The 23,933-nt window shown below is 35.6% G+C and overlaps 1 protein-coding gene across 16 annotated transcripts in view; it reads left to right on the top strand.

The window, feature by feature from the left end:
- PDLIM5 (PDZ and LIM domain 5) overlaps positions 1-23,933 on the top strand; it is a 225,507-nt gene that overhangs the window by 128,588 nt on the left and 72,986 nt on the right. For 5 of the 16 annotated variants that reach the window (XM_086704562.1, XM_086704555.1, XM_086704551.1 and 2 more), the window contains 4 exons: positions 4,035-4,049; positions 6,439-6,456; positions 6,717-6,889; positions 7,243-7,279. In XM_086704562.1, the coding sequence (XP_086560688.1) occupies positions 4,035-4,049; positions 6,439-6,456; positions 6,717-6,889; positions 7,243-7,279 (243 nt within the window). The other 11 variants (XM_086704564.1, XM_086704558.1, XM_086704560.1 and 8 more) reach the window with 6 other exon arrangements.

Below are 23,933 nucleotides of genomic sequence, written 5' to 3'. Positions count from 1 at the left end.
CAATTTGATAGGCATCTCACCCAAATTTATATAGGATTAGTAAACATAAGACACAAAAAGAGTATGTCTTCATTATGCATTATTACTGAGAAATAGTTATTCATTGTAAAGTATGAGGTCTATAATTATGCTGATAGTTTTAGAATATTTCTTAACAATACTATGTAAGTGTTCTTGTTCCTTCTTATAGATAATAATGAACAGGGCCCTTTAGGAAATTTTTAATCTTTCTTCTACATAAACAAATTACTGGTCTTGCTATTTTCCTAACTCCTTTCCCCACTTACTCTACTTAGAGCAAAATGGGACTTTATATTCCAAAGCAGAAGGAAAGCTATTTTGCATCAAGTAGTTTAAGTAATTTACCTTTTCGCTTTCCATGTGCCCTTGCATTATAATGTGCCACTGCTTTAAAGAGGTAAGTCTTTCATGTATCCTTTATTAATTTCAATTTTGTTGGACTGCAATTTCTTCTAACAGTTCCAATGTGTTATTTTGAAGAACTTGGCCTTGGAAGATGCAAAATATAATGGTACGGTAGTAATATTTTTAAATGCTTTTCTCTTTACAGAAAACACAAGTGACAAAGTTAGTATCCACATTACTGGAGAGGAAATATGGTGATTTATATATGAGTAAATAGCATGAATGTGTCCGATTTTTGCAAAATTGAGTTACATTTTGCAAAATAGCTGTCATTTAGAAGAACCATATTTAGTGTTTTCAATAAGTTTGGTTTGCATCGCTATGTTGTAGTGAATTGCTTTATGGCAAAAAATAGTTGTGTTTAACTTTTGTCATAAAATATATGTGGGGTTTGCTGTGTAGTGGTTTACAAGAGATAATGCTTGGGGAATGTAATTTGTGTGGGTTGAGACTATTAGAAGATAAAGAGAAAGATACAAGAGAAATCATAAACAGATGTACCACCAGTGAATAGCATATATAAAACTGAGTTGGTTTCCAAATTCATATAACAAACCAGTGTTTCCCAGGTAAAGTCTCTAAGAACCGTTTTTATTTTTTAAACAACGTTGCTGACAGTTTTAGACTTTTCTGTGTACTGTTGTGTGTCACTGCATAATAGAAAGTTTATGCATACCTTTGAAATTGGTTAAGAGAGATAGTTACTGACTTATTAAATGTCACAGGTAGTTGACATAGACATTGGGCATCACAGTGGTATACTTTAAAACCACGCTTTTGTGTCTGTTGGTATTGATGGTAAACTGGCTGGGGATTAATAGCCTTAAAATAGATAAAAATCACATTAGATAAGGACTTAAATTAATTTCGTGTTACGATTATTCTGAGCATGTGCTGAAATTTATCTACGTTGTAGATTAGAATGGGAAATACGGAATATTTAACCATCTTAGACACATTCAAGAGAATTAACAATCAAATTACTAGAACCTTTGTTCCAGTGTGGCTGTGGTCCCACTAATTGAATAATTAGTTCCATGTTATATACACATAGGAATATAGTGTATCAGCATACTAGTGAAACATCCTCAAACCCTAATTTATTATTTAAATTCTTACACACAAAGATTTTGACTAGTTACTAAATTCCAGTGTAACAAACAATTTGATTTGTAAAGGGCAAAAACTGGGCCTTGGAGAAATAAATTTAAGCATTTAGGTTAAATATGTAAATTCGTTAATTTATTAGGGATTGCTGTGCACTGTTCTAGGTGTTTCTCAATTCACTACGTGATTTAGTTCAATTTAATTGAATACTGACAGGTTACTTAATTTTCTCATGTCATGCAGCTTGTAAGTAATTTAAGATTCAAGCCTAGGGTTTTTGAAGCCAGTTTACTGTGCCTTCCTGTGCATCATCTGACTGTGACCCTGGCTTATTTGTTACTTTGAACTGGTGTTTGTTTTTAAATGGGTTGGGACAGTATGGATGAATAATATGCCTAAACTACAGTACTTTTTTTTTAAACAAGCAATTAGGGGATCTACCCCGACAACAAATCTGTTTGTATGGTTTGCAGAGTGCCTTCAAATATGTTAAACATATGCCTATAGAAGAAGTCTGAAAGAATGGGAAATTGTAGTCCATTCCACTGTGGAGGAAAGAGGCTTCTGTAGATTGCACATTGTTCAGGGCACAGGGGAGGTGGGCAGCTTAGCCAGGGTGAGAAGCCTGGTCTTCTCATGGTCACATTGGCACAAAAGCTGTTGCAGTATATGATGGGCCGTTCCTCTTGGGCACATTATCTGAAATATGTGAAAATATTTATTCGACATATACAAATTGGCATCTTTAGGTTGAAACCAGTCAAGTCTATACCTGCCGCAACTCACTACACCATAGAATGTTTCTCTCCCAACTTCATGTTAATATAAAACTTTTCCCCTAAACTTTAAAAGGTTTAAATATATGTCTAAAATTCAGTTCAGGGGAGGTTATTTTGAAAAACTACTTACCTGCTATTTAAAATAGTAACACAGAGGAAAGAATGCTTTGCGTTGTGGCTAAAGAGTAAGTATCTGTAAATATTGAGATCAGCTTGCCTCTGGCATCCCACCCCTATTCAGTGAAACTCAGCCCTCTGTTGAGTTTATGAAGCTGACTTTGATATATCTGTAGCAAATACAGCTAACTGCCAGTGTTGGTATTAAAACTGGTAGGCAGTTTTTGTCACTATGTTCAAAATGAATTACTAGTTACTCTGACTAAACTTCATGGCAGAAGGGTTGATTCAACAGTGTTTTCGAAAACTATGTAGAGTTTATACTTCAGTCTTCATAATAGAATAGAAATATACTTGTTTTTAATGATTGTATGGTTAATAGGCTGTGTGAATGAATTATGTTTTGAGGTTTTTCTTCTTCAGATGTTATTAATGTAGTGCCTTTACTATATCGTATCAGACATGCCTTTCTGAGCAATAGGTAGGTAACTGATAATACAAAAGTATGGGTTCCTACAAATCTGTTCTGAACTTACTGGGATTTGCTTGTCAGTAAGAGTGGTGGTAATGACAGAGGAGATTATGAAAATTGGGTGATCCAGTATGCTGCCTATATTTTCTATTATAATCACATTTTTATTAAAAAATTTTTTTTAATGTTTATATATTTGAGAGAGAGAGAGAGAGAGGGAGAGAGAGAGCATGGGCAAGGAAGGGGCAGAGAGAGAGGGAGACAGAGAATCTGAAGGAGGCTCCAGGCTCTGAGCTGTCAGCATAGAGCCTGATGCGGGGCTCAATTTCACGAACAGGGAGATCATGACCTAAGCTGAAGTCAGATGATTAACTGACTGAGCTACCCAGGTGCCCCTATAATCACATTTTTAAAAAATAAGAGAAAACATCAAATAGGCTAGCATATTATTTCTTTATAATACACGATTCAGGGATAACTCTTTGGCTTTTAGGTTTTTATTTTAATTCCAGTTAGTTAACATACAGTGTTATGTTAGTTTCAGGTATAAAATATAGTGATTCTTTTCCTTTTCTTTCTTTCTTTTTTTTTGGCTTTTTGAATTTTTATTTTAATGATTCAGGATAATTTTCGTTAGAAGGTTGTATTTGCTATTAATATATACTTCATATATTATGTGAGTGAAAGACTTTCTCTTATTCTGCTCTGATTTTAAGTGATTCTAAAATGTTCTGTTTCTACATATGACATCTAATAATTATTTTATTCTCTGCCTTTTGTTAGGAACATAATAGGAATTCGGATTCCTGCTAAAAAGAATTTATATAAACCTAGAGATATTTTTAAACAGTGGATCTTTCTCTGTTAACAGTGTAACAGAATTTTGACTAACATGTGTTCATTTTTGTCTGTGTTTACATGTTTATTTTGAAGCATGATGTTTGTGTAATATCTTCATGTAAATTAATTGTTTTAAATTTCATTATTTCCTTTTTGTTTTCTTCTCATCTTTTTTCTTTTCTCTTTCTTTTTTTTTTCTTTGCTTCATCTGTGTCTATTTTCCTATATCCTGGGAACATCAATGTCTTATCTACTCTGTCACATCTTTTTTGTATGTATTACTCCTCCTTCAGTAACCCTGGCACCGTGTAAGTACCTAATCAGTGGTTCCTTTTTGTAATTTTCATCATTGTCTCTCTGTAACTTTCCATCCTGCTTTTAGTTTAATACTACCAGCAAACTTTATTAGTGTCTTTTTGCAATAATTTTCACATATGTTATAAGGAGCATAGGAAACATGTTTCTCCTGCTAGAGAACTTCATATAAATCAGTGGGTGTGTTTTCCACTTCTTCAGTGGAAAAAACTTAGTAAGCCGAACCTTCAGGGAAATAAGTATTGTAGACAGTGTATGCTGGAGTTAGTGACCTCGTTTGGGCTTTCCTTGTTAATTTTTTTTTTTTTTTAATTTGAATGTAAACTTGCTAATTGTGAATATCTACATTTTGAAATAAATTATTTGCTCTTGATAGTTAAATTTATGTTCTATCCCAACTATATTTTAAAAAATAAAATCGAGATTACTCTCTCCTTTAATCATAGTCATCAGAGTGTAGAGTTTAGAAACTTCGTATCACTTAACACAAGGCCTTAAGCCGTGGTGAATATCAGAGTCTAAGGTGTACCATGCTTCCTGCAAGTATGTCATGGCTAAGAAGTGTTCTTAAGTGGTGTCATTTTATTATTCTTAGTGTACTTATTCTTAGCTTGACACTATTGTTTTGTATTTTTATAGACCAAATCTTTTGTAGAAAATAAAAGAGTTTTATACTGGAAACTGACACCACTTAAGAGTAAACTACATTCACTAACTAATTATAGAGAAGTTTAAACTGTAAGTTTCATAGCTAAACAAAATTTTTCATGTAATTGCATGAGATAAATTGTTGTCTGTTTAGGAAATTATATCTTCCAAATACAGTGTGTTTATGAAGTGCTCTTTGCCTATTCTAATTTTTTAAAATTCTGTTTTAAAAAGGATTAGGTTTTGTTTAAAACAAAGTAAACGTAAATTAGTAATTAGTAAAATATTAGATATTTCACTTACAGAATCTTAGAATTCTACCATAAACTATAAATGTTACTGATTTTATGTGTAAATATTATTGATTCTGTTTTTTTATGTAAGCGGATGACCCATAATCTTAGAATATGCATTGCAAATGATGTTTTTACTAATCATGAAAGAAAACACATTATGTGATCGTTCCTATGCATTAGGTACTTTGGAAAGCACTTGACATACGCTGTCTACTTATTCATTCCTCAAAACAACTCTTTAAGGATACAATCCCCCTTTCTCAGATGAGTAAAATTGAGATTTAGAGAAGTTAAATGACTTGCACAAAACACACACTAAGTGAAGAATGTAGTGCTTGAAACTATTATCTGTTCCTAAAGCCATTGTTCATATTAATCTTATCATGTTCTTCACCGGGCAGAAATTCTTTCAGTGTACTGAGACAGTTTTGATAGTGTGACTATTCAAATGACAACAGTCAAGTGGCATTCTGACAGTACTGTGATTTTCGAGCAGTGAGTTACACCCAACAGATGTTGCCACCCACATCTGACACTCTGAGCCCTTTCTCTTCTCAAATCTTAGTCTGCTAGTCGAGACTTGGGCTCCTTTTTCTCTCCTGAAAGGATACTCATAGACTCCAAAGGTTTGCATTTGTCATATTTGGGGGCGGGGGGTGGGTAGAGGAAGAGAACGTAGTGTTCATTACCTTCAGTAGATCTTAGGTTAGGATGTTAATATATATTATAAATTCCTTAATATTTATGCTTTGTTCATAGAAAAATGAATGTTCTTAACAAACTCAAAGTTCTTGAGCTCTGTAGTGTACAAAATCCCTTTCACATTTATTATTTCATTTAATGCTCAGAACAGTGCTACTCTGTATGTGATATTCTTATCTGATAAAGGAAAAAAAATAAGCTCAGTGAGATTCACTTGTCCAGAATCACATATCTAAAAAAGTCACAGAGCCAAGATTTACATCTTGGTGTATTGATAAATATTTCATTGGTTTCTGATATGCTACACTTCTTATTCTCTGCGCTGACCCCACACACAGCTTTATTCAGGATGAGGGTTATCTATACACAGGAATGAGAAAACTGTAGAAAGTAACCGTTCTGACCCTTTTCAAAATTGGAAATTTTGGAATTGCTGTCTTAGCCTGTACTAAACCATTCTTAGTTCCTGGGCCTGGTGAAGATTTTTCATTTAATTTTGTAAAAACCAATACATTTTGGCAACCTATTGATATTTAACGGTGGTTGTGAATGAATACAGTCCATATCTGTGTTTTGTTAGGCATAAGATAGATATAAGAACAATACAAGTAATTTCAAAAAAATTTTTAACTACTGTGGACTGTTCAGTTCTCATTATTTTCCTTATTTTCTTATTCTTTTCCTTTTCTTTATGCATGGAATCTCTCTTCTGCTGCCTTCTTCTGTCAATTAAAAGGAAAACTCCACCTAAACGGTAACCCTTCTCTTGAATATTATGTTAACATGTGAATACCTTTTTTTTTTTTTTTTTACTAGTTAAAGATAAAGCAGGTCTACTCTAGTTTAGAAGGATGCTTTTTTAAGAAAATTGAGGCTGAGTGCCCTTGGAAAAGCATTAGATACAAAAAAGAACATTGATATTGAATGTATTAATTACAAATTATTTGGCAGAGGATATTTTATCCTTAACATAATTTAAAAGTGTTTAATTCTTTCTTTCCCTCTTAACCTTAGTCCACCAAGAAAACACATCGTGGAGCGCAACACGGAGTTTTATCACATACCGACTCACAGTGATGCCAGCAAGAAGAGACTGATGGAGGACACTGAAGACTGGCGTCCGAGGACTGGAACAACTCAGTCTCGCTCTTTCCGAATCCTCGCCCAAATCACTGGGACTGAACATCGTAAGTGAATACCTAGGGATTCTGATAGGTGAATGGTCTCTGCCATAGAGAATAGCATTTAGACAGATGGGCAATTATTGGAAAACAGTAATTTTCCTGAGGCAGTTTACACTTAAACTATGCCATGCATAATATGGGAGATGTAAATAAGAAGCCAGCCCAGGTCACGGTGAAAAGTGTTGCAGTAGTAGCAGCAATGACTATAGTATAGCCGGTGACAGCATGATTGCGAATGTTGTTTAGTGGCTCTGTGCAACTTGACCATTTGGTATTGATGGGTACAGGTAATTGCTTAAATGATTTTTCAAGTTAAAAAAGTAAATTAATATTGGATGTTGCTTGTTATATTTCAGTGAAAGAATCGGAAACTGAAAATACAAAGAAGGCAAAGTAAGTTGTCCGTTTTTTTGGTAAATTGAATGCTTTCCTTTCCTGAATGGTCTCAATTTGTTCAAGTGTAATGGTATGGCGTTTTGTGTTTGCAGCTAGAAGCTAAGCATTTAACTTCGGTGTCTTGTATGGGACTTAAATGTGGGACTTAGAAAACTTACGGATTTTTAAATTAGTAGATATTTCTGGATTTCATGTGTAAGGATAATTTCCTTTAGTATAGAAATAAGTGGGCAGAGGAGTATATTTGGGGATGCTTTGCTAACACTAGAGATCTGTGTGAATGAGTTTTATGTGTTGTCTTGTAGTAATTTCATTTTGGGCATAAAAATGGATGTTTCCAGGAGGGCTCTATAGATTAATGTCTGCATTTATAAAAATGTTCTACTCTTAAAATCTTTGCTATTAAATAAAACAGCTATATGAAATTAAGCTTTTATAAAGCATGTTTTCTGCATGATGATCTAAGTGTAGAAACTTTTTCTTTCTCTTTCTTATGATTCTTCTATCACTTCTCTTCTTTTCTTTTCTTCTTTTATTTCCACAGGGAAAAGATACCCCTTCACGTCTTTAGTCCCAAATACACAAAATTACGTGACTGGCACCATGAAGTTTCAGCACGTGCTCTTAACGTACAGTGATTTATGAGTCTTGCCCCCTGCCCCAAGCAGCCAGCACATACCTTTTCATTCAGTTTTTCTTTTTTTCCAACCTCATAGCAAAATCTGTATTAAATTTGCCTTACAAAAAAAAAAAAAAAATAGAAACCTTTTCTATACTTTTCTAACCATTTCTTGCTGTTGTGAAAAAGAGGAAGATGAATTTGTTTTGTGCTAATCAGTAGCTCACAAATGTTAAACCAAGAGAGCAAATTAAGGGACTGGATCTGTTCGGTGGATTTCCATGGGTGTCCATTGTTACTAGGGCAGTGACCTTGGAAAAGGAATTCTTTCTGTAAGTTGAATTTGGTTGGTTGTGTGAAGCAGAGACAGATGAGCAAATAATGTCCTTGTCTAATTTGGAAAATACTTCCTTTATGTTACTACATTTCCTAAGATTACTTTTAAATTCATTATTACATAATGTTCAACGTGGGTTGTAAATTACTCCTAAGCAAATGTGAGGAGGTAAGAGAAAACAGAGAAGACTGTATTAGAATAGTTTGTTGTAGATTTGGGTATTTTTTTTAAAAGCAGGTACTCAGGATGGCTCCGAAGAGGAGGAGGCCCAAATTTGGCTCCTATTACAGGAAAGCAGAGAATTCTGCCCCTACTTGCAATGGGGAAATAGAGTGTTCTTTTGGTTTGGTTAGTTTCAAAAATCCTCCTTGTTACCAAAGGAAATATTTCTAAACTGGTGGATGTTTTTAGGGTATAAACAACTTCCAGGCATTAACTAGTAAGAAATAGAAAAGATAATTTTGCTTTGTTTTTAAATGAACATAAAGTAAGTTATAAATGATTCTTTATGTGACATCAGAGAAGTATTTTACTGAGTGATAAATAAACAATTGTGTGTTCCTGCTGTTCCTAGGAAACTATGTTTTGGGCAATACATGCAAGCTAACATCTGACCAGAAATGCTTTCTGTTTTGTAATATAATGTATTATATATTAGTTATACATTCAATAATAAATGCATTTTGAAGTTTGGAAAAGTACTGTAATAAAGTTGCCTTTAACTTAGCTTTGTAATTGTTTTCTGTTTCCCTGAAGCTAGTAATCGTGTCATCTAAGACTTGTTACACTACCACTTACATAAAATAAATAATTCTCTTGACATTTCATTAGGAAAACATTTTTAATTTTGCGAGGCTGCTAAAATGAGTGTGGACTATGATAAAGCCCTGTATTTTTTTTTTTTTTTTTTTTTTTTTTTTTGGTGTCTGAATTGTCATGTTACTTAACATAATGTCTTACGTGAGTAACAAGAAGATCAGTTATAAGTAAGCTCTATACCCAATGCGGGACTTGAACTCAACAACCCTGAGATCAAGAGTTGCATGGTGTATACCCATGGAGCCAGGCAGGCACCCCCATTCAGGGCATTTTTGTTTTTCCAGGTTTTTGTTTTTTTGTTTTTTTGTTTTGCTTTGATATCATCATAGACTAGGTCAACTGCCTGATAATTTGGAGAAACTAACATTAATTTCAGTTAGTGATTACTATTTAAAATTTAGCATACCAAGTGTACTTAAAAATAATTCTAAGATTTACCTGTGCTCATTTCCACTGTACTTCATAATATGCTAAGGTGTCTTTCTTTTACTGTAGCAGTTCTTCTTCAGATACTGCTTGTGATTTTATGGTCCTGACATCAATCCATTATTACTATGTCTCTGGCCTCTGTACGGAAATAGACCTTCTTAGACCAGGCTTTCTTATACCTAATACTTCTCATTCATCTCAAAAGATGATATTTGAAAGTAGGTGGAATCAAATTCTCATGAAAATAAATGGTGGAATAAACAAGGTATTTCCCACCAGGAGCCAAATTTCCAACTACAGAGTTGAGAGAGAGTGCAACTAGATGAGAGTTTTAAGTAAATAAGAGAATTTCTTCCTAATAAAGGCAGGAGAGCATGTATAGAACTTTATACCTTGAAATAAGTACAATTGGAAATAAGAATTTAATACCTTCCTAATTAAAAAAAAAGTATTTAATGTCTCATTGAAAGCATACACTTAGATAAGTGAAGGATCTGTATTTGAGTATGAGTGTGAGTGTTCAGTCAGGATCACAAAAGACATTCCATTTGACCCCATCAGAGGTTGAATTCCTGTGTTCAGTTAATCTTCTGGGACATCTTATATTCCTAGCTTAAAAGCTAGCCAAATATTGTAAAAGCTCCTTGCAAAAATATTATTGTAAGTCTGGTGACCTAATTTATAGCTTGTTTTTGTTTGTCTCTCTGATACAGAGTTTCTTTATCATAGGCTTGTTTTTAATGTACAATTTGAAAGTTAAGAATTTTCAACGTTTTTACAAGGTTTTACCAGTTACAAGATGGAATGTTACCCACAGAGTGAATATTTTTGTTCCCTTGAAAAATATATTGTTTGTGGAAACGGAAATATACTCATTTTGCACATCATTATGCCCTTTTGGAAGACTGAGATAGAAATATTCTAGAGAGCTTATTTAATAAAAATTATGATATTAAGATAGAGAGTAGCCATCCCATCTTTTATTCAGATTTATTCAGAAATTTGGGTGAATTGATTTCCCCAAGTGAAAAAGTTCATAATTGTCGCACTTCCGATGTGTATTTAAAATCATATAAATCACAAATATTCATTTATTGCCTGAGTTATTCTTTCACACAAATAATTACTGAATACTTAAATGCCAGGCACTGATATGAACTAGGGATTAAATAATGAGTAACAGATAAATATATAAATAAAGTGATCTGAGATAATTGTGTTACTAAGATAAATTCATATAAAGGAAATTTGGCTTAGGGAGGGATTACTTGGGTTGTGTGGCTCTCTGAGGAGATGACGTTAATGCCATCACCTGAGAGAGGAAAAAGAGTCAGCCATGTGATGACTTGGGGTCACCGTTCAAGGCAGACGAAACGAGTGTGGAAACCCTGAGGCGAGCAGGAGTGTGGCAATTACACAGAACGGAAAGGACAGTGTAGCCAAAATGTGGTATGTGACCGGAAGCATGATATAAAAATGTCATACATATGCGTATAACTTACATTCTCCATACTGTCCACAGCATATGGAATGGGAGGTTGTCTTCTGTCTAACTACTTTCAAGACAGATTTAAAAATAAAGAACCAAGGTGGTATGTCAAAGGTTTGTCAAAGCTAAATAAAGTACATTCACTTATTCGTGCTGCTCTCAGCATAGGTATCAATTTAATGCTTTTCCCATTAGACCCACTGGAAACTTACGAAAAGGAGGCATTATTATAGTATATGTTGGTAACATATTTGTAGGGAACAGCTATAAAACATACATAAAGGCACTAAAAAACAAAACTTCCAAGATACAGAAATTAGACATATATCGGGGCACCTGGGTGGCTCAGTCAGTTAAGCGTCCAACTCTTGGTTTCAGCTCAAGTCATGATCTTGGAGTTTGTGAGATTGAGCTCCGCATCAGGCTCTGTGCTGTTAGCACAGATTGGGATTTTCTCTCTGTCTGTCTGCCCCTCCCCTGCTTGCTTGTGCGCACGCTCTCTCTCTCTCAAAAATAACCTTTAAAAAAAAAAAGAAATTAGACATGTAATACTTTATTCATAGTTTAGTGACGGATTTGACAGTTTAGTTCTGTCTATAAAACTTACCAAGAATTGTTTGAACTCATTCCTTTTTGTTTACCCATTCAAGAAAATTACTTAAACCAAGTAATTCCTTGCTCATTCTTTCCAAAATAGATGTCAGTACTCCAGGATAGTAGGAAGCAAGGAATGATAAATTCTGAATCTGAGACTCCCGATTTGTAACTCACTAGTTTCTACCCCTGAGTTTCCACTTCAAAATAGGAAGTTCGAGTCAGTGGTGGACTCTATGAAGCCCTTCCAGATACTGCTTCAGTAGAGGACTTGATAACCGCTGCTGCTGCTGCTGCTGCTGCTGCTGCTGCTGCTGCTGTGTGTGTGTGTGTGTCTGTGTGTGTCCGTGTGTGTGTGTGTAGGGGGCACATAGCCTTCATTCATCAGCCCCTTCATATGTCACCTCAGCTGCAGATGCCCCTTTGTCCAAAGCCACAGCTTCATGAGCTGCATACATGCAGTGAGCTGCCTGGAAGGAATGGGGGGAGTGAAAAGCCTGGTCGTTTCAGCCCAGGTAGGGACAACCTGGAAGGGTCATTCTAGATTGTAAATCCCAATTTGGACCCGACTTGCATGGGTTCTTCTCACTTCTTATTTTCATCTTCCCTTCATTCTTTCTGTCTTTGTTGCTTCTAATCCCTTGAATTTTCAACCCGGATCACAAACAGCATTTAGGGAAATCATTAAAGTGAAAGATCAGGTTAGGGCAGCCTGCAAGGTGTATGGAAATCAAAAAGAGATACATTGGGGCGACTGGGTGGCTCAGTCGGTTAAGTGTCTGACTCGATTTCAGCTCAAGTCATGATCTCAGGGTTCATGGAATCGAGGTCCACATCAGGCTCTCTGCACTGACAACACGGAGCCTGCTTGGGACTGTCTCTCTCTCTCTGCCTCTCCCCCAGCTTGTGCATGCTCTCTCTCAAAATAAATAAACAACAACAAAAAAAACCAGGGTAAAGTTCTTTGCCTTGAGTGAAGGACGTTTATTTGGTGATTACATCAGAAGCATTCTGGAAATAATGAATAGGTGAGGCTGTTTAGAAGTCAAATATAGTCAAGGCTATATGAATCAATGAAAAGCTTCAAAGTAGAAAGTTAGGATGAACTCTGAGTAAATGTAATAAACTCTTGTAACTGGCAAGCAACACTTAATAAAATAACAATTTTGTATGTTATAATTTTCCATGTGTAACATTTTAGAATAAAATATATTAGCCATTTAATAATCAGTTACTTAATACATTTTATTTGAATACCTCTGCTCTTTTCTTCACACCCTTAAAAGTTTACCTTCTGTTTTCTCCTGAGGGAGATATTCCTGCTGAGTTGCCTTTGGGAACGTGTAGGGGGATAGTACAGATCTTCCAAGATCAGGAGGATGCTAGTGGGGGACTGTGTAATGCTCTGAATAATTTCACCGAATGAAGTGTGGTCCTTCCCCAAATGCCTGTGGTGTGCCAGTGAGAATGACCGGGCTGAGGGCAATTCCTCTCTCTCCCAAGATTTTCTTATTCCTTCCTATAATTCCAGCCACACAAACTCACCCACAGTGTACCACCTCCACTCTCCGTAGTGACAGTAATCTTCTTTCTGAAGTAATATACTCTTTAATTTCTACCACTCCGTTCCTAATTTGTATTACGGGTATTTGTCTGTGTGTCATAAATCTTCAGCTAGACTATGAGCTCTTTGAAGACAAGAGTCTTAGTATAATAATAAAAATTGGAAGGAAAAGTCATTCCGGTAGGCATGGTATATCTTTCTGGATGTAACTGTGACTGTGTAAGTAAGATCTATACATTCAATATATAAATAGATATTTAACATAAATGTATATATAAATATAAATATATAAGTATACAAATACAGAAAATATGCATATGCAATTTGAAAGTAGGTGTTAGGATTGTAAGATTCCTGTCTGGCAAATTAATTCTTAAGTTAGAAATATACTGGATTAGCTCAGGCTGCCACAACAAGGTAGCACAGAGTAGGTAACTTAAATGACAGAAATTTATTTTCTAACAATTTTAGAAATTAGAAGTCCAAGACGAAGGTGCCACCAGGGTAGATTTCTGGTGAGGCTCTTCTATCTGGCTTGCAGGTGACCACCTTCTCACTGTGTCCTCACATGGCCTTTTTTCTGTGGACACACAGACAGCGAGCTCTGGTGTCTCCTCTTTCTATAACAATACTAGTCTTCTCGAAGACCTCCTTTAACCTTAAGTACCTTCTTAAAGGCCCTGTATCAAACTACTGTCACAATGGAGGGTTAGGGCTTCAACATACGAATTTGGGAGGGGGGGAACAATTCAGTCCATAATACATACCAGCTGCATTTCTATACTAATACTGATTTGACAGATTAGCATCTTAAAAAAAAGGTTATTCTTAAGTAGGGTCACCGACTTGGATGTGGTTTGAAGGATTGTTGTTATCTCTGTTGTAGTGTCTCTTTTTCTGTTTTGGGTAACAGCTGTTTGTCTCCATGCCCTGTATACCTAACTGGAATATAAGCTCTTTGAACACAAGAGTTATAGTGTCCCCACCATATTTGGCACAAGTTAGCACTAACGAATGGTTCCTAACATAAATGCATATTCTCCAATTTCCTAATTCTTGAATTTTAGGGAAATCATTAAGAGTGTCGTGTACATAACTTTTAACTGAATATAAATCAGATTTTTATAAAAAATCAAGACATTAATATCTGTATTGTAGGTAAAGTGGAATCAAAACTAAATTGCTTGAAAGAATTCTACCTTGGGCAGTCTGATTGGCAAGAGTTGATGCTTTCCCCTGGCGTTATCTGTTTGATAAATGTTGTGGAAGGTACTTTTTAAAATTAAATGAACATTTGTTTCTTAATCCCTCTTCCTTTGTGTTTTTGATCTGTTTCAGCATGAACAGTTCAGTGACTCCTGTGATAAGACAATACATGACTCATTTTAGAAATGCATATATGAAATGCTTAGTCATATGACTGGAAAAACCAATAGACAGAATTTTATCATTCCTAAGGAAATGAAGAAGTTTGAAGTTGAGAGTCTAGTCTACAACATCAACTGAAAAGAAGCAGCAGCTCTATTATTAGCAACATGTTCATAAATGGAAAACTCTTAATAATATGTGGCTTACCATAGTAGAGAATTATGGGAGGCCATAGAAAATTTCATTGGAAGATAACTTTAAAAAAACATGTATACCTAAAATACATCATTGTGTCAGGCACCATACAGTTTATCTTAAGTTAAAGGGTGATTTTCTTGATCTCCCCATTTTTTTGGTTTCTACTATATAGTAAAATATTTATCTAATAAGTAGTTTTAAGATGTTCATGCTTATATAGGTCTATAAAAAGAAATAAAAAATAGCATTTTAGTTAGCAGAAAGATGTATAAAATTATCATGATCAACACATACTTTTACCATTCTTTTATCTCCCTTGCTTAAGTGATGGTAGGTTCTGATTTTTCATATATTATGGTTAAGAATAATGTGTGATATAGATATCTAATTTTCAGAGACTCAGAAGGAGGGAGGAGTAACTGCCTCTCTCTTTGGAAGGAAAATAGTCCAAACTCCAGTCACTGGTTACATTTCACAAAGCTGAAACAGTACTAGGGGGGAGAATCCTGTTATGTATAAGCTGTCCCATAGCACTAAGTCCTATCCATATGCTTTCTAGCTAAAGGTCATCAGAACAGATATTAAGTTACTTCTTGGATAGAAACCTATCTTTGTACATTTGTTGAAAATATAGCAAAAAAATTCATAATTATTTCCAAACATACTCTTTTTACAGCAGGTTTTTAAAAAATTTTAGTTTGTGCACAGATGTTTCTATAACCCACATAAACTAGATTAGTGAAGAAACACAGTTTGCTGACCTGAGCCTTGTCTTCCTTCAGTTGCTTTTTCACAAATATACTGGACTCCTGTAACATATCCTCCCCCCACCCCACCCAAGGTTTATTCATTTTTGAGAGAGAGAGAGTACGAGCAGAGGAGGGGCAGAGTGAGAGGGAGAGAGAGAGAATCCCAGGCATGTTCCTCACTGTCATCATAGAGGCTCATGCAGGGCTCCAGCCCACAAACCCTGACATCATGACCTGAGCTGAAAGAAACCAAGGGTCAGATGCTTAACTGATTGAACCACCCAGGCACCTCTGTTACATATCCTTTTTAAGACACATGTCATTTCAGTAAATTATCTAATACTATTATTCTTCATAACCTATGCAAAGAAATCAGGAATCATTCCCTAGTTCTCATATTCCCACATATTTTTATGAAGTGTAAGAATTAACAGGTGGATTTGCTCAAAAATACACAACGCAAAGGCTTCCACAACAGAGTCTAATTTTAGAAAATAAAAATAATAACAGCCAGATAAAATCTTTTAGCTGAGACCATCATATACATTACTGCAAAGTATGTTCATCAACCTAGAAAATAGTCCATAGGTTTAAAAAAATGAGTATATAACCAAACACTAATTTCTGTCTATTGCAAAATATGGAACATTTGTAATTTCTCTCTTCATTTTCTACTGGTGGATTATACTGTCCTATGCAAATGCTGGTTTGGTGACTGCTGTATAATGTAAAGGTCGCCACCTGTTGAATATAAGTAATTACTACACTTCAGTTCCTTGTGAGACTGGTACTTTAAGATCACTGAAGCAAGAAACAATAGTTTCTGTCTACTCTATGTATTTTCACACACAAATTGTTCATTTCTCTCTTTAATTATGGGAATACTTGTGTACGTTTTCCAAAAATAATTTGGGAAGACCACCACTTATAAAGTTTTTAAAGAAATAAAAATCAGTATTTGTAATACACAAAAATTCTTTCATAGTCCATATGTTTGTTGTTGAAAGATATAAATGAGCAAACAAAAATCATCCAAATCCAGAGGTAAATACTGAAAAAGTTGTGGTTTATTTACATTCTGGATAGAATTGAATGCATTAAGTTCCTTAGAAGTTTTACCAGCCCACCAGTACTTCTCTAACAATGCTATTTGGATAAATCTTTCTGCTTCACTTTTAGAGAGGGAGATTATATAACAAAATTATTTTATTGAATTAAACTCAAAAGTAAAAGGAACGTAACTTCTCGACTAAAAGTCGGTACTATTGAAGGCTCCTCCTGCAGTTTACTTTTTAATTTCAAAAAATGTCACAACTTAAATTAATTTGATACTTTGTTAATAGGCTGTCTTCATCCATGATGGAAGGCTTAATTGTCTATCCTTGGTCATTATTCAGTTTTACATATTTTAGTCATGTTGAAAGATCCACAAGACCACATTTTTCTATCCTTATGTGAAGTTGTATTTTTTATGATAGTATGATTTTATAAAAGAAAATTGAAATAATGTATAACATAATGTATAAAACGTAGGTATGGATATTTAGACGTCTTAATTTTCCATTTCTTAGTCAATTTAAAGAACTCTGATTTCAAATTAAATCTTAAAAGCAGTCTTAACTATGTCTCTCCTTTCATTTTTCTGTATGACCACGAACAGGTGTATGTTGAATCCTGCTGCTTGGCCAACTTTGTGATAGGTATTCATCTTCCAGTCACACCTAATTAATTACTCATGAGGAGTCTGCATTTATTTCTTTGAATAGAGTGTGTTAAAACTAGGATGAAATCTGTGCAATTTTTTGAGTTGGAAGTACATATTTATTTTGTCTTTTCATGTACTTTATTCTTTTTTCCCAATATCCTAGTAATTCATAAGAAAAAACTGTTGACAGGGGTGCTTGGATGGTTCAGTCAGTTAAGCGTCTGACTTCGGCTCAGGTCATGATCTTGTGGTTCACGAGTTTGAGCTCCTCATTGGGTTCTGTGCTGACAGCTCAGAACCTGGAGCCTGTGTTCATATTCTGTATCTCCCTCTCTCACTGCCCTTCCCCCACTCACATTCTGTCTCTGTCTCTCTCAAAAATAAATGAACATTAAAATTTTTTTTAAAACATTAAAAACATTTAGAACATTAAACAATTTTTTGAGAATGAGTTTCTGAAATATTAATGAGAAGTAAAGCTTTTATTTTTTTTTTAAATGTTTTTATTTATTTACTTTGAGATAGATAGAAAATAAGTGGGGCAGAGGCAGAGAGAGAGAGAGGGAATCCCAAGCATGCCTGTGGTGTCAGCTGGCACAGAACCTGACCAGGGGCTCAATTTCATGAACCATGAAACCAAGGCTTGAGCCTCAAGAGCCAGACACTTAACTGACTGAACTACCCAGGTGCCCTGAGAAGTAACGCTTTTAAACAGACTTGCCAAGAAGTTATCCTTTGTTTACCGCAATGGAATCTAAGGTTTCTTATGAAAATCGGTAAATCTATTAGCAGAGATAGTGAAACAGTACCTCATGCATGTTAAGAAAATGTACATTCACACACACAAAAAACATTTAAATATAAATACAGTATAAATAGAAGTAGAAATAAATTATTTAAATATAAATTTAAAACAGCCAGACATTAATTCAAGAGATAAAAAAGTGATGTTTTCTAGGGTTTCTGTAAATTAACAAATGCCCATTGTCAAAAGATACAAACAAGCAAACAAAAATCAAAGATAAATACTGAAAAAAAGTTTAGGTTTATTTACATTCAGGAGGGAATTAAAGTTTCAGGTAGTAAGGGATTCTAGAGGCATATGGGTAGTTCAGTTGGTTGAGCGTCCAACTCTTGATTTCTGCTCAGGTCATGATCTTACAGTTCGTGAGTTCGAGCCCCATGTTGGGCTCTGCACTGACAGCACGGAGCCTGCTTGGAATTCTGTCTCTTGTCTCTCCCCCTCCCCTGCTCTCTCTTTCTGGCTCTCAAAATAAATAACTTTAAAAAAAAAAGAAAGGGATTCTAGGTGAGCTCTTGGTAGTCTTGTTTTTCTCAATGATTTATCACTCAAGTATTGAGACAACTTACAGATGAGATTTGCTGAGTAATGCTATATGCATAAAAATAAGTCCTGGAGAGTAGGAAAGAAAATAGAAGACTTGAATAGGTAAATGTAGTACTGATTTTCAAAAAAGAAAAAAACTTCGGAACTATAAACTAGTTTGAACTTGAGGTCACATGGAAAAAAATCTGGGAGGCTTTTTTTTTTTAGATTCTCAAGATTCCTTGCTTACGTACAATACCCAGTGCTTATCCCAACAAGTACCCTTCTCAATGCCCATCATTCCTATTCCCCACCCCCATCAACCTCTGTTCTTGTTTTTAAGAGTCTCTTATGGTTTGTCTCCCTCTCTGTTTGTACCTTATTTTTCCTTCCCTTCCCCTGTGGTCATTTGTTAAAATGACCCAAATCCCATATGCGTGAAATCATAGGGTATCTGTCTTTCCCTGACTGACTTACTTCACTTAGCATAATAACCACGTTGTTGCAAATGGCAAGATTTCATTCTTTTTCATTGCTGAGTAGCTTTCCATTGTGTATATATACCACCTCATCTTTATCCATTAATCAGTGGATAGATATTTGGACCTTTGCATAATTTGGCTATTGTTGATAGCGCTGCTATAAACATTGAGGTGCATGTGCCACTGTGGATCAGTAGAACTCCAGTGTCCTTTGGATAAATTCCTAGTAGTGCAATTGCCTGGTCATAGGGTAAATTCTATTTTTAATTTTTTGAGGAAACTCCATACTGTTTTTCCAGAGTGGCTGCACCAGTTTGCATTTCCACCAACAGTGCAAGAGGGTTCCTCTTTCTTCACATCCTTACCAACATCTGTTGTTTCCTGAGTTGTTAATTTTAGGCACTATGACCACTGTGAGGTGGGTATCTCAATGTGGTTTTGATTTGTATTTCCCTGATGATGAAGATGTTGAGCATCTTTTCATGTGTCTGTCTGGCAGCTGGATGTTGTCTTTGGAAAAGTGTCTATTCATGTCCTCTGCCCATTTCTTCACTGGATTATTTGTTTTTTGTGTGTTGAGTTTGTTCTTTATAGATTTTTAATACTAACCCTTTATCCGATATATCGTTTGCAAATATCTTCTCCCATTCTGTCGGTTCCCTTTTAGTTTTGTTAATTGTTTCCTTTGCTGTGCAGAAGTTTTTTATTTCAATGAGGTCCCAATAGTTCTTTTTTTTTTTTTAATGTTAATTTATTTTTGAGAGAGACAGAGAGAGTGAGTGGGGGAGGGACAGAGAGAGAGGGAGACACAGAATCTTAAGCAGGCTCCAGGCTCTGAGCTGTCAGCACAGAGCCCAACACAGGGCTTGAACCCATGAACTGTGAGATCATGACCTGAGCTGAAGTCAGACACTCAACCAACGGAGCCACCCAGATGTTCCCCAGTAGTTCATTTTTGCTTTTGTTTCCCTTGCCTTCAGATTTGTGTTGAGTTACAAGCTGCTGCAGCCGAGGTCAGAGAGGTTGCTGCCTTTTTCTCCTGTAGGATTTTGATGGTTTCCTGTCTCACAGTTAGTCTTTCATCCATTTTGAATTTATTTTTGTGTATGCTGTAAGAAAAGTGGTCCAGTTTCATTCTTCTGCATGTTGCTGTCCAGTTCTCCCAGGACCATTTGCAAAAGAGACTTTTTTCCCATCGGATGTTCTTTTCTGCTTTGTCAGAGATTAGTTTGCCATATATTTTTGGGCCCATTTCTGGGTTCTCTGTCCTATTCCATTGGTCTGTGTGTCTGTTTTTGTGCCAGTACCATACTGCCTTGATGATTGTAGCTTTGTGATATAGGCTAAAGTCCAGGATTGTGATGCCTCCAGCTTTGATTTTCTTTTTCAACATACTTTGGCCATTCAGGGTCTTTTCTTCTAGCTCTGGGAAGAATGCTGGTGCTATTTTGATTAGGATTGCATTGAATGTGTAGATTGCTTTGGGTAGTATCAACATTTTAACATTATTTGTTCCTCTGATCCATGAGCATGGAATGTTTTTCCATTTCTTTGTGTCTTCCTCAATTTCTTTCATAAGCTTTCTATAGTTTTCAGCATTCAGATCTTTTACCTCTTTGGTTAGGTTTATTCCTAGGTATTTTATGGTTCTTGATGCAATTGTAAATGGGATTGACTCCTTGATACCTCTTTCTGCTGCTTCATTATTTGGTGTATAGAAATGCAACCAATTTCTGTGCATTGATTTTTTTTGTCCTGCGACTTTGCTAAATTCATGTATCCACTCAGGCAGTTTTTTGGTGGAGTCTTTCAGGTTTTCCATGTACAGTATCGTGTCCTCTGTGAAGAGTGAAAGTTTGACTTCTTCTTTGCTAATTTGGATGCCTTTTATTTTGTTTTGTTGTCTAATTGCTGAGGCTAGGACTTCCAATAGTATGTTAAACAGCAGTGGTGAGAGTGGAGATCCCTGTAGTGTTCCTGAGAAAGCTCTCAGTTTTTCCCCATTGAGGGTGATTATTGTGTTCTTTCATATATGGCTTTTATGACGTTAACATATGTTCCTTCTATCCCGACTTTCTTTAGAGTTTTTATTAAGAAAGGGTGCTGTATTTTGTCAAATGCTTTTTCTGCATCTATTGACAGGATCATATGGTTCTTATCCTTTCTTCTATTAGTGTGATGTATCACCTTGATTGATTTGCAAATAATGAGCCAGCCCTATAGCTCAGCAATGAATTCCACTTGATCATGGTGAATAATTCTTTTAATATACTGTTGAATTCAATTTGCTAGTATCTTCTTGAGAATTTTACATCCATGTTCACCAGGAATAATGGCCTGTAATTCTCCTTTTTAGTGGGGTCTTTGTCTGGTTTGGGAATCAAGGTAATGCTGGCTTTATAGAATGAGTCTGGAAGCTTTCCTTCTGTTTCTGTTTTTGGAACCGGAGAAGAATAGGTATTAACTATTAAATGTCTGGTAGAATTCCCCTGGGAAGGCATCTGGCCCAGGACTCTTATTTGCCAGGAGATATTTGATAACCAATTCAATTTCTTCACTGGTTATATGTCTGTTCAAATTTTCTATTTCTTCCTGTTAGAGTTTTGGTAGTGTCTAGGAATTTGTCCATTTCTTCCAGATTGTCCAGTTTGTTGACATATAATTTTTCATAGTATTCTCAAATAATTGTATTTCTGTAGTGTTTGTTGTGATCTCTCCTCTTTCATTCTTGATACCTATTTGGGTTCTCTCTCTTTTCTTTTTGAGCAGTCTGGCTAGGGGTTTATGAATTTTGTTTATTCTTTAAAAAAACCAGCTCTTAGATTCATTAATGTGTTCTTTTTTTTTTTTTTATTCTATATTATTTATTTCTGCTCTACTCTGTATTATTTCTCTTTTTCTGCTGGATTTGGGCTTTCTTTGCTGCTGCCTTTATAGCTCCTTTAGGTGCAAGATTAGGATGTGTATTTGGGACCTTTCTTGCTTCTTGAGATAGAGCTGAATTGCAATGTGTTTTCCTCTTAGGACTTCCTTTGCTGCGTCCCAAATGGTTTGGACTGTCGTGTATTCATTTTCATTTGCTTCTATATATTTTTTAATTTCTTCTTTAATTTTCTCGTTGACCCGTTCATTCTTTAGTAGGATGTTCTTTTACCTCCATGTATTTGGGGGCTTTCCAAATTTTTTCTTGTGGTTGATTTCAAGTTCCGTAGCATTGTGATCTGAAAATATGCATGGTATGATCTCGATCTCTTGTACTTGTTGAAGGCTGATTTGTGACCCAGTATGTGATCTATTTTGGAGAATGTTCCATGTGTACTTGAGAAGAATGTGTATTCTGCTGCTTTTGGATGAAAAGTTCTGAATATATCTGTTAAGTCCATCTGGTCCAACAGGTCTTTCAGAGCCATTGTTTCCTTACTGATTTTCTACCTAGAGGATCTGTCCATTGCTATAAGTAGAATATTAAAGTCCCCTACAATCATGGTACAATTATCTGTACATTCGTTTATGTTTGTTATTAACTGATTTATATATTTGGGTGTTACATGTTGTGGGTGTAAACATTTACAATTGTTAGCGCTTCTTTTTTTTTTAATGTTTTATTTATTTCTGAGAGCAAGAGCGACAGAGTATGAGTGGGGGAGGGGCAGAGAGAGAGGGAGACACAGAATCCAAAACAGGCTCCAGGCTCTGAGCTGTCAGTGCAGAGCCTGACATGGGACTCAAACTCACAGACTGTGGGATCATGACCTGAGCCGAAGTCAGATGCTTAACCAAATGAGCTAGCCAGGTGCCCCAATTGTTAGCTCTTCTTGATGCATAGATCTCTCAATCATGATATAATGCCTTTCTTCATCTTTTGTTACAGCCTTTGTTTTAAAATCTAATTTGTCTGATACAAGTATGGCTACTCTGGCTTTCTTTTGCCATCTGGTAGCATGATAGATGGTTCCCCATCCCCTCACTTTCAATCTGCAGGTGTCCTCAGGTATAAAATGAGTCTCTTGTAGGCAGCATATAGATGGATCTTGTTTTTTTATCCATTCTGATACCCTATGTCTGTTGAGTGGAGCATTTAGTCCATTTACATTCAGAGTGATTATTCAAAGATATGGATTTAGTGTCATTGTGTTGTCTGTAGGTTTTATTCTTGTGTTAGTCTCTGGTCCTTTGTAGTCTCTGCAGCATTCCACACACAGAGACCCCCTTAGGATATCTTGCAGGGCTGTTTTAGTGGTCATGAACTGTGTTAGTTTTTGTTGGCCTGAGAAAGTCTTTATCTCTCCTTATATTCTGAACGACAGCCTTGCTGCATATTTTTCCTGTTCAGCACATTGAATATTTCCTGCCATTCCCTTCTGGCCTGCCAAGTTTCAGGAAAAGTGTCTGCTACTACCTTTATATGTCTACCCTTGTAGGTTAAGGGCTGTTTGTCCCAACTGCTTTCAGAATTCTCTATCTTTGTAGTGTGCCAGTTTCACTATGATATGTTGCAGTGTTGACCTGTTTTTGTTGATTTTGAAGGGAATTCTCTGTGCCTCTTGGACTTGGACACCTGGTTCCTTCCCCAGATTAGGGAAGTTCTCAGCTATAATTTTTTCAAATAAACCTTCTGCCCCTTTCTCTCTCTTCTTCTTCTAGAACTCCTATGATATGGATATTGTTTTGTTTTATTGTATCACTTAGGTCCGTAAAGCTCCCCTTGTGATCTAGTAATTTCCTTTCGCTCTTTTTTTCAGCTTCATCATTTCCCATAATCTTATCTTCTGTTTCACCTATTTCGCTTCTCTGGTTCTTTCATCCTTGCTGTCACTGCATCTAGTTTATTTTGCATCTCATTTATAGCATTTCTTAATTCGTCGTGACTATTTCTTAGGTCTTTGATCTCTGCAGCAACAGATCCTCTGTTGTCTTCTGTGCTTTTTTCAAGCCCAGCTATTAGTTTTATGACTGTTATTCCGAAGTCTT

This window comes from Puma concolor, chromosome B1, assembly GCF_028749965.1.
Source record: "Puma concolor isolate L17-30 chromosome B1, mPumCon1.1.hap2, whole genome shotgun sequence".
In the NCBI taxonomy this organism is placed as follows: domain Eukaryota; kingdom Metazoa; phylum Chordata; class Mammalia; order Carnivora; family Felidae; genus Puma; species Puma concolor.
The sequence above is the reverse complement of the archived record's forward strand: the minus strand, read 5'-3'. Positions and strand labels throughout refer to the sequence as shown.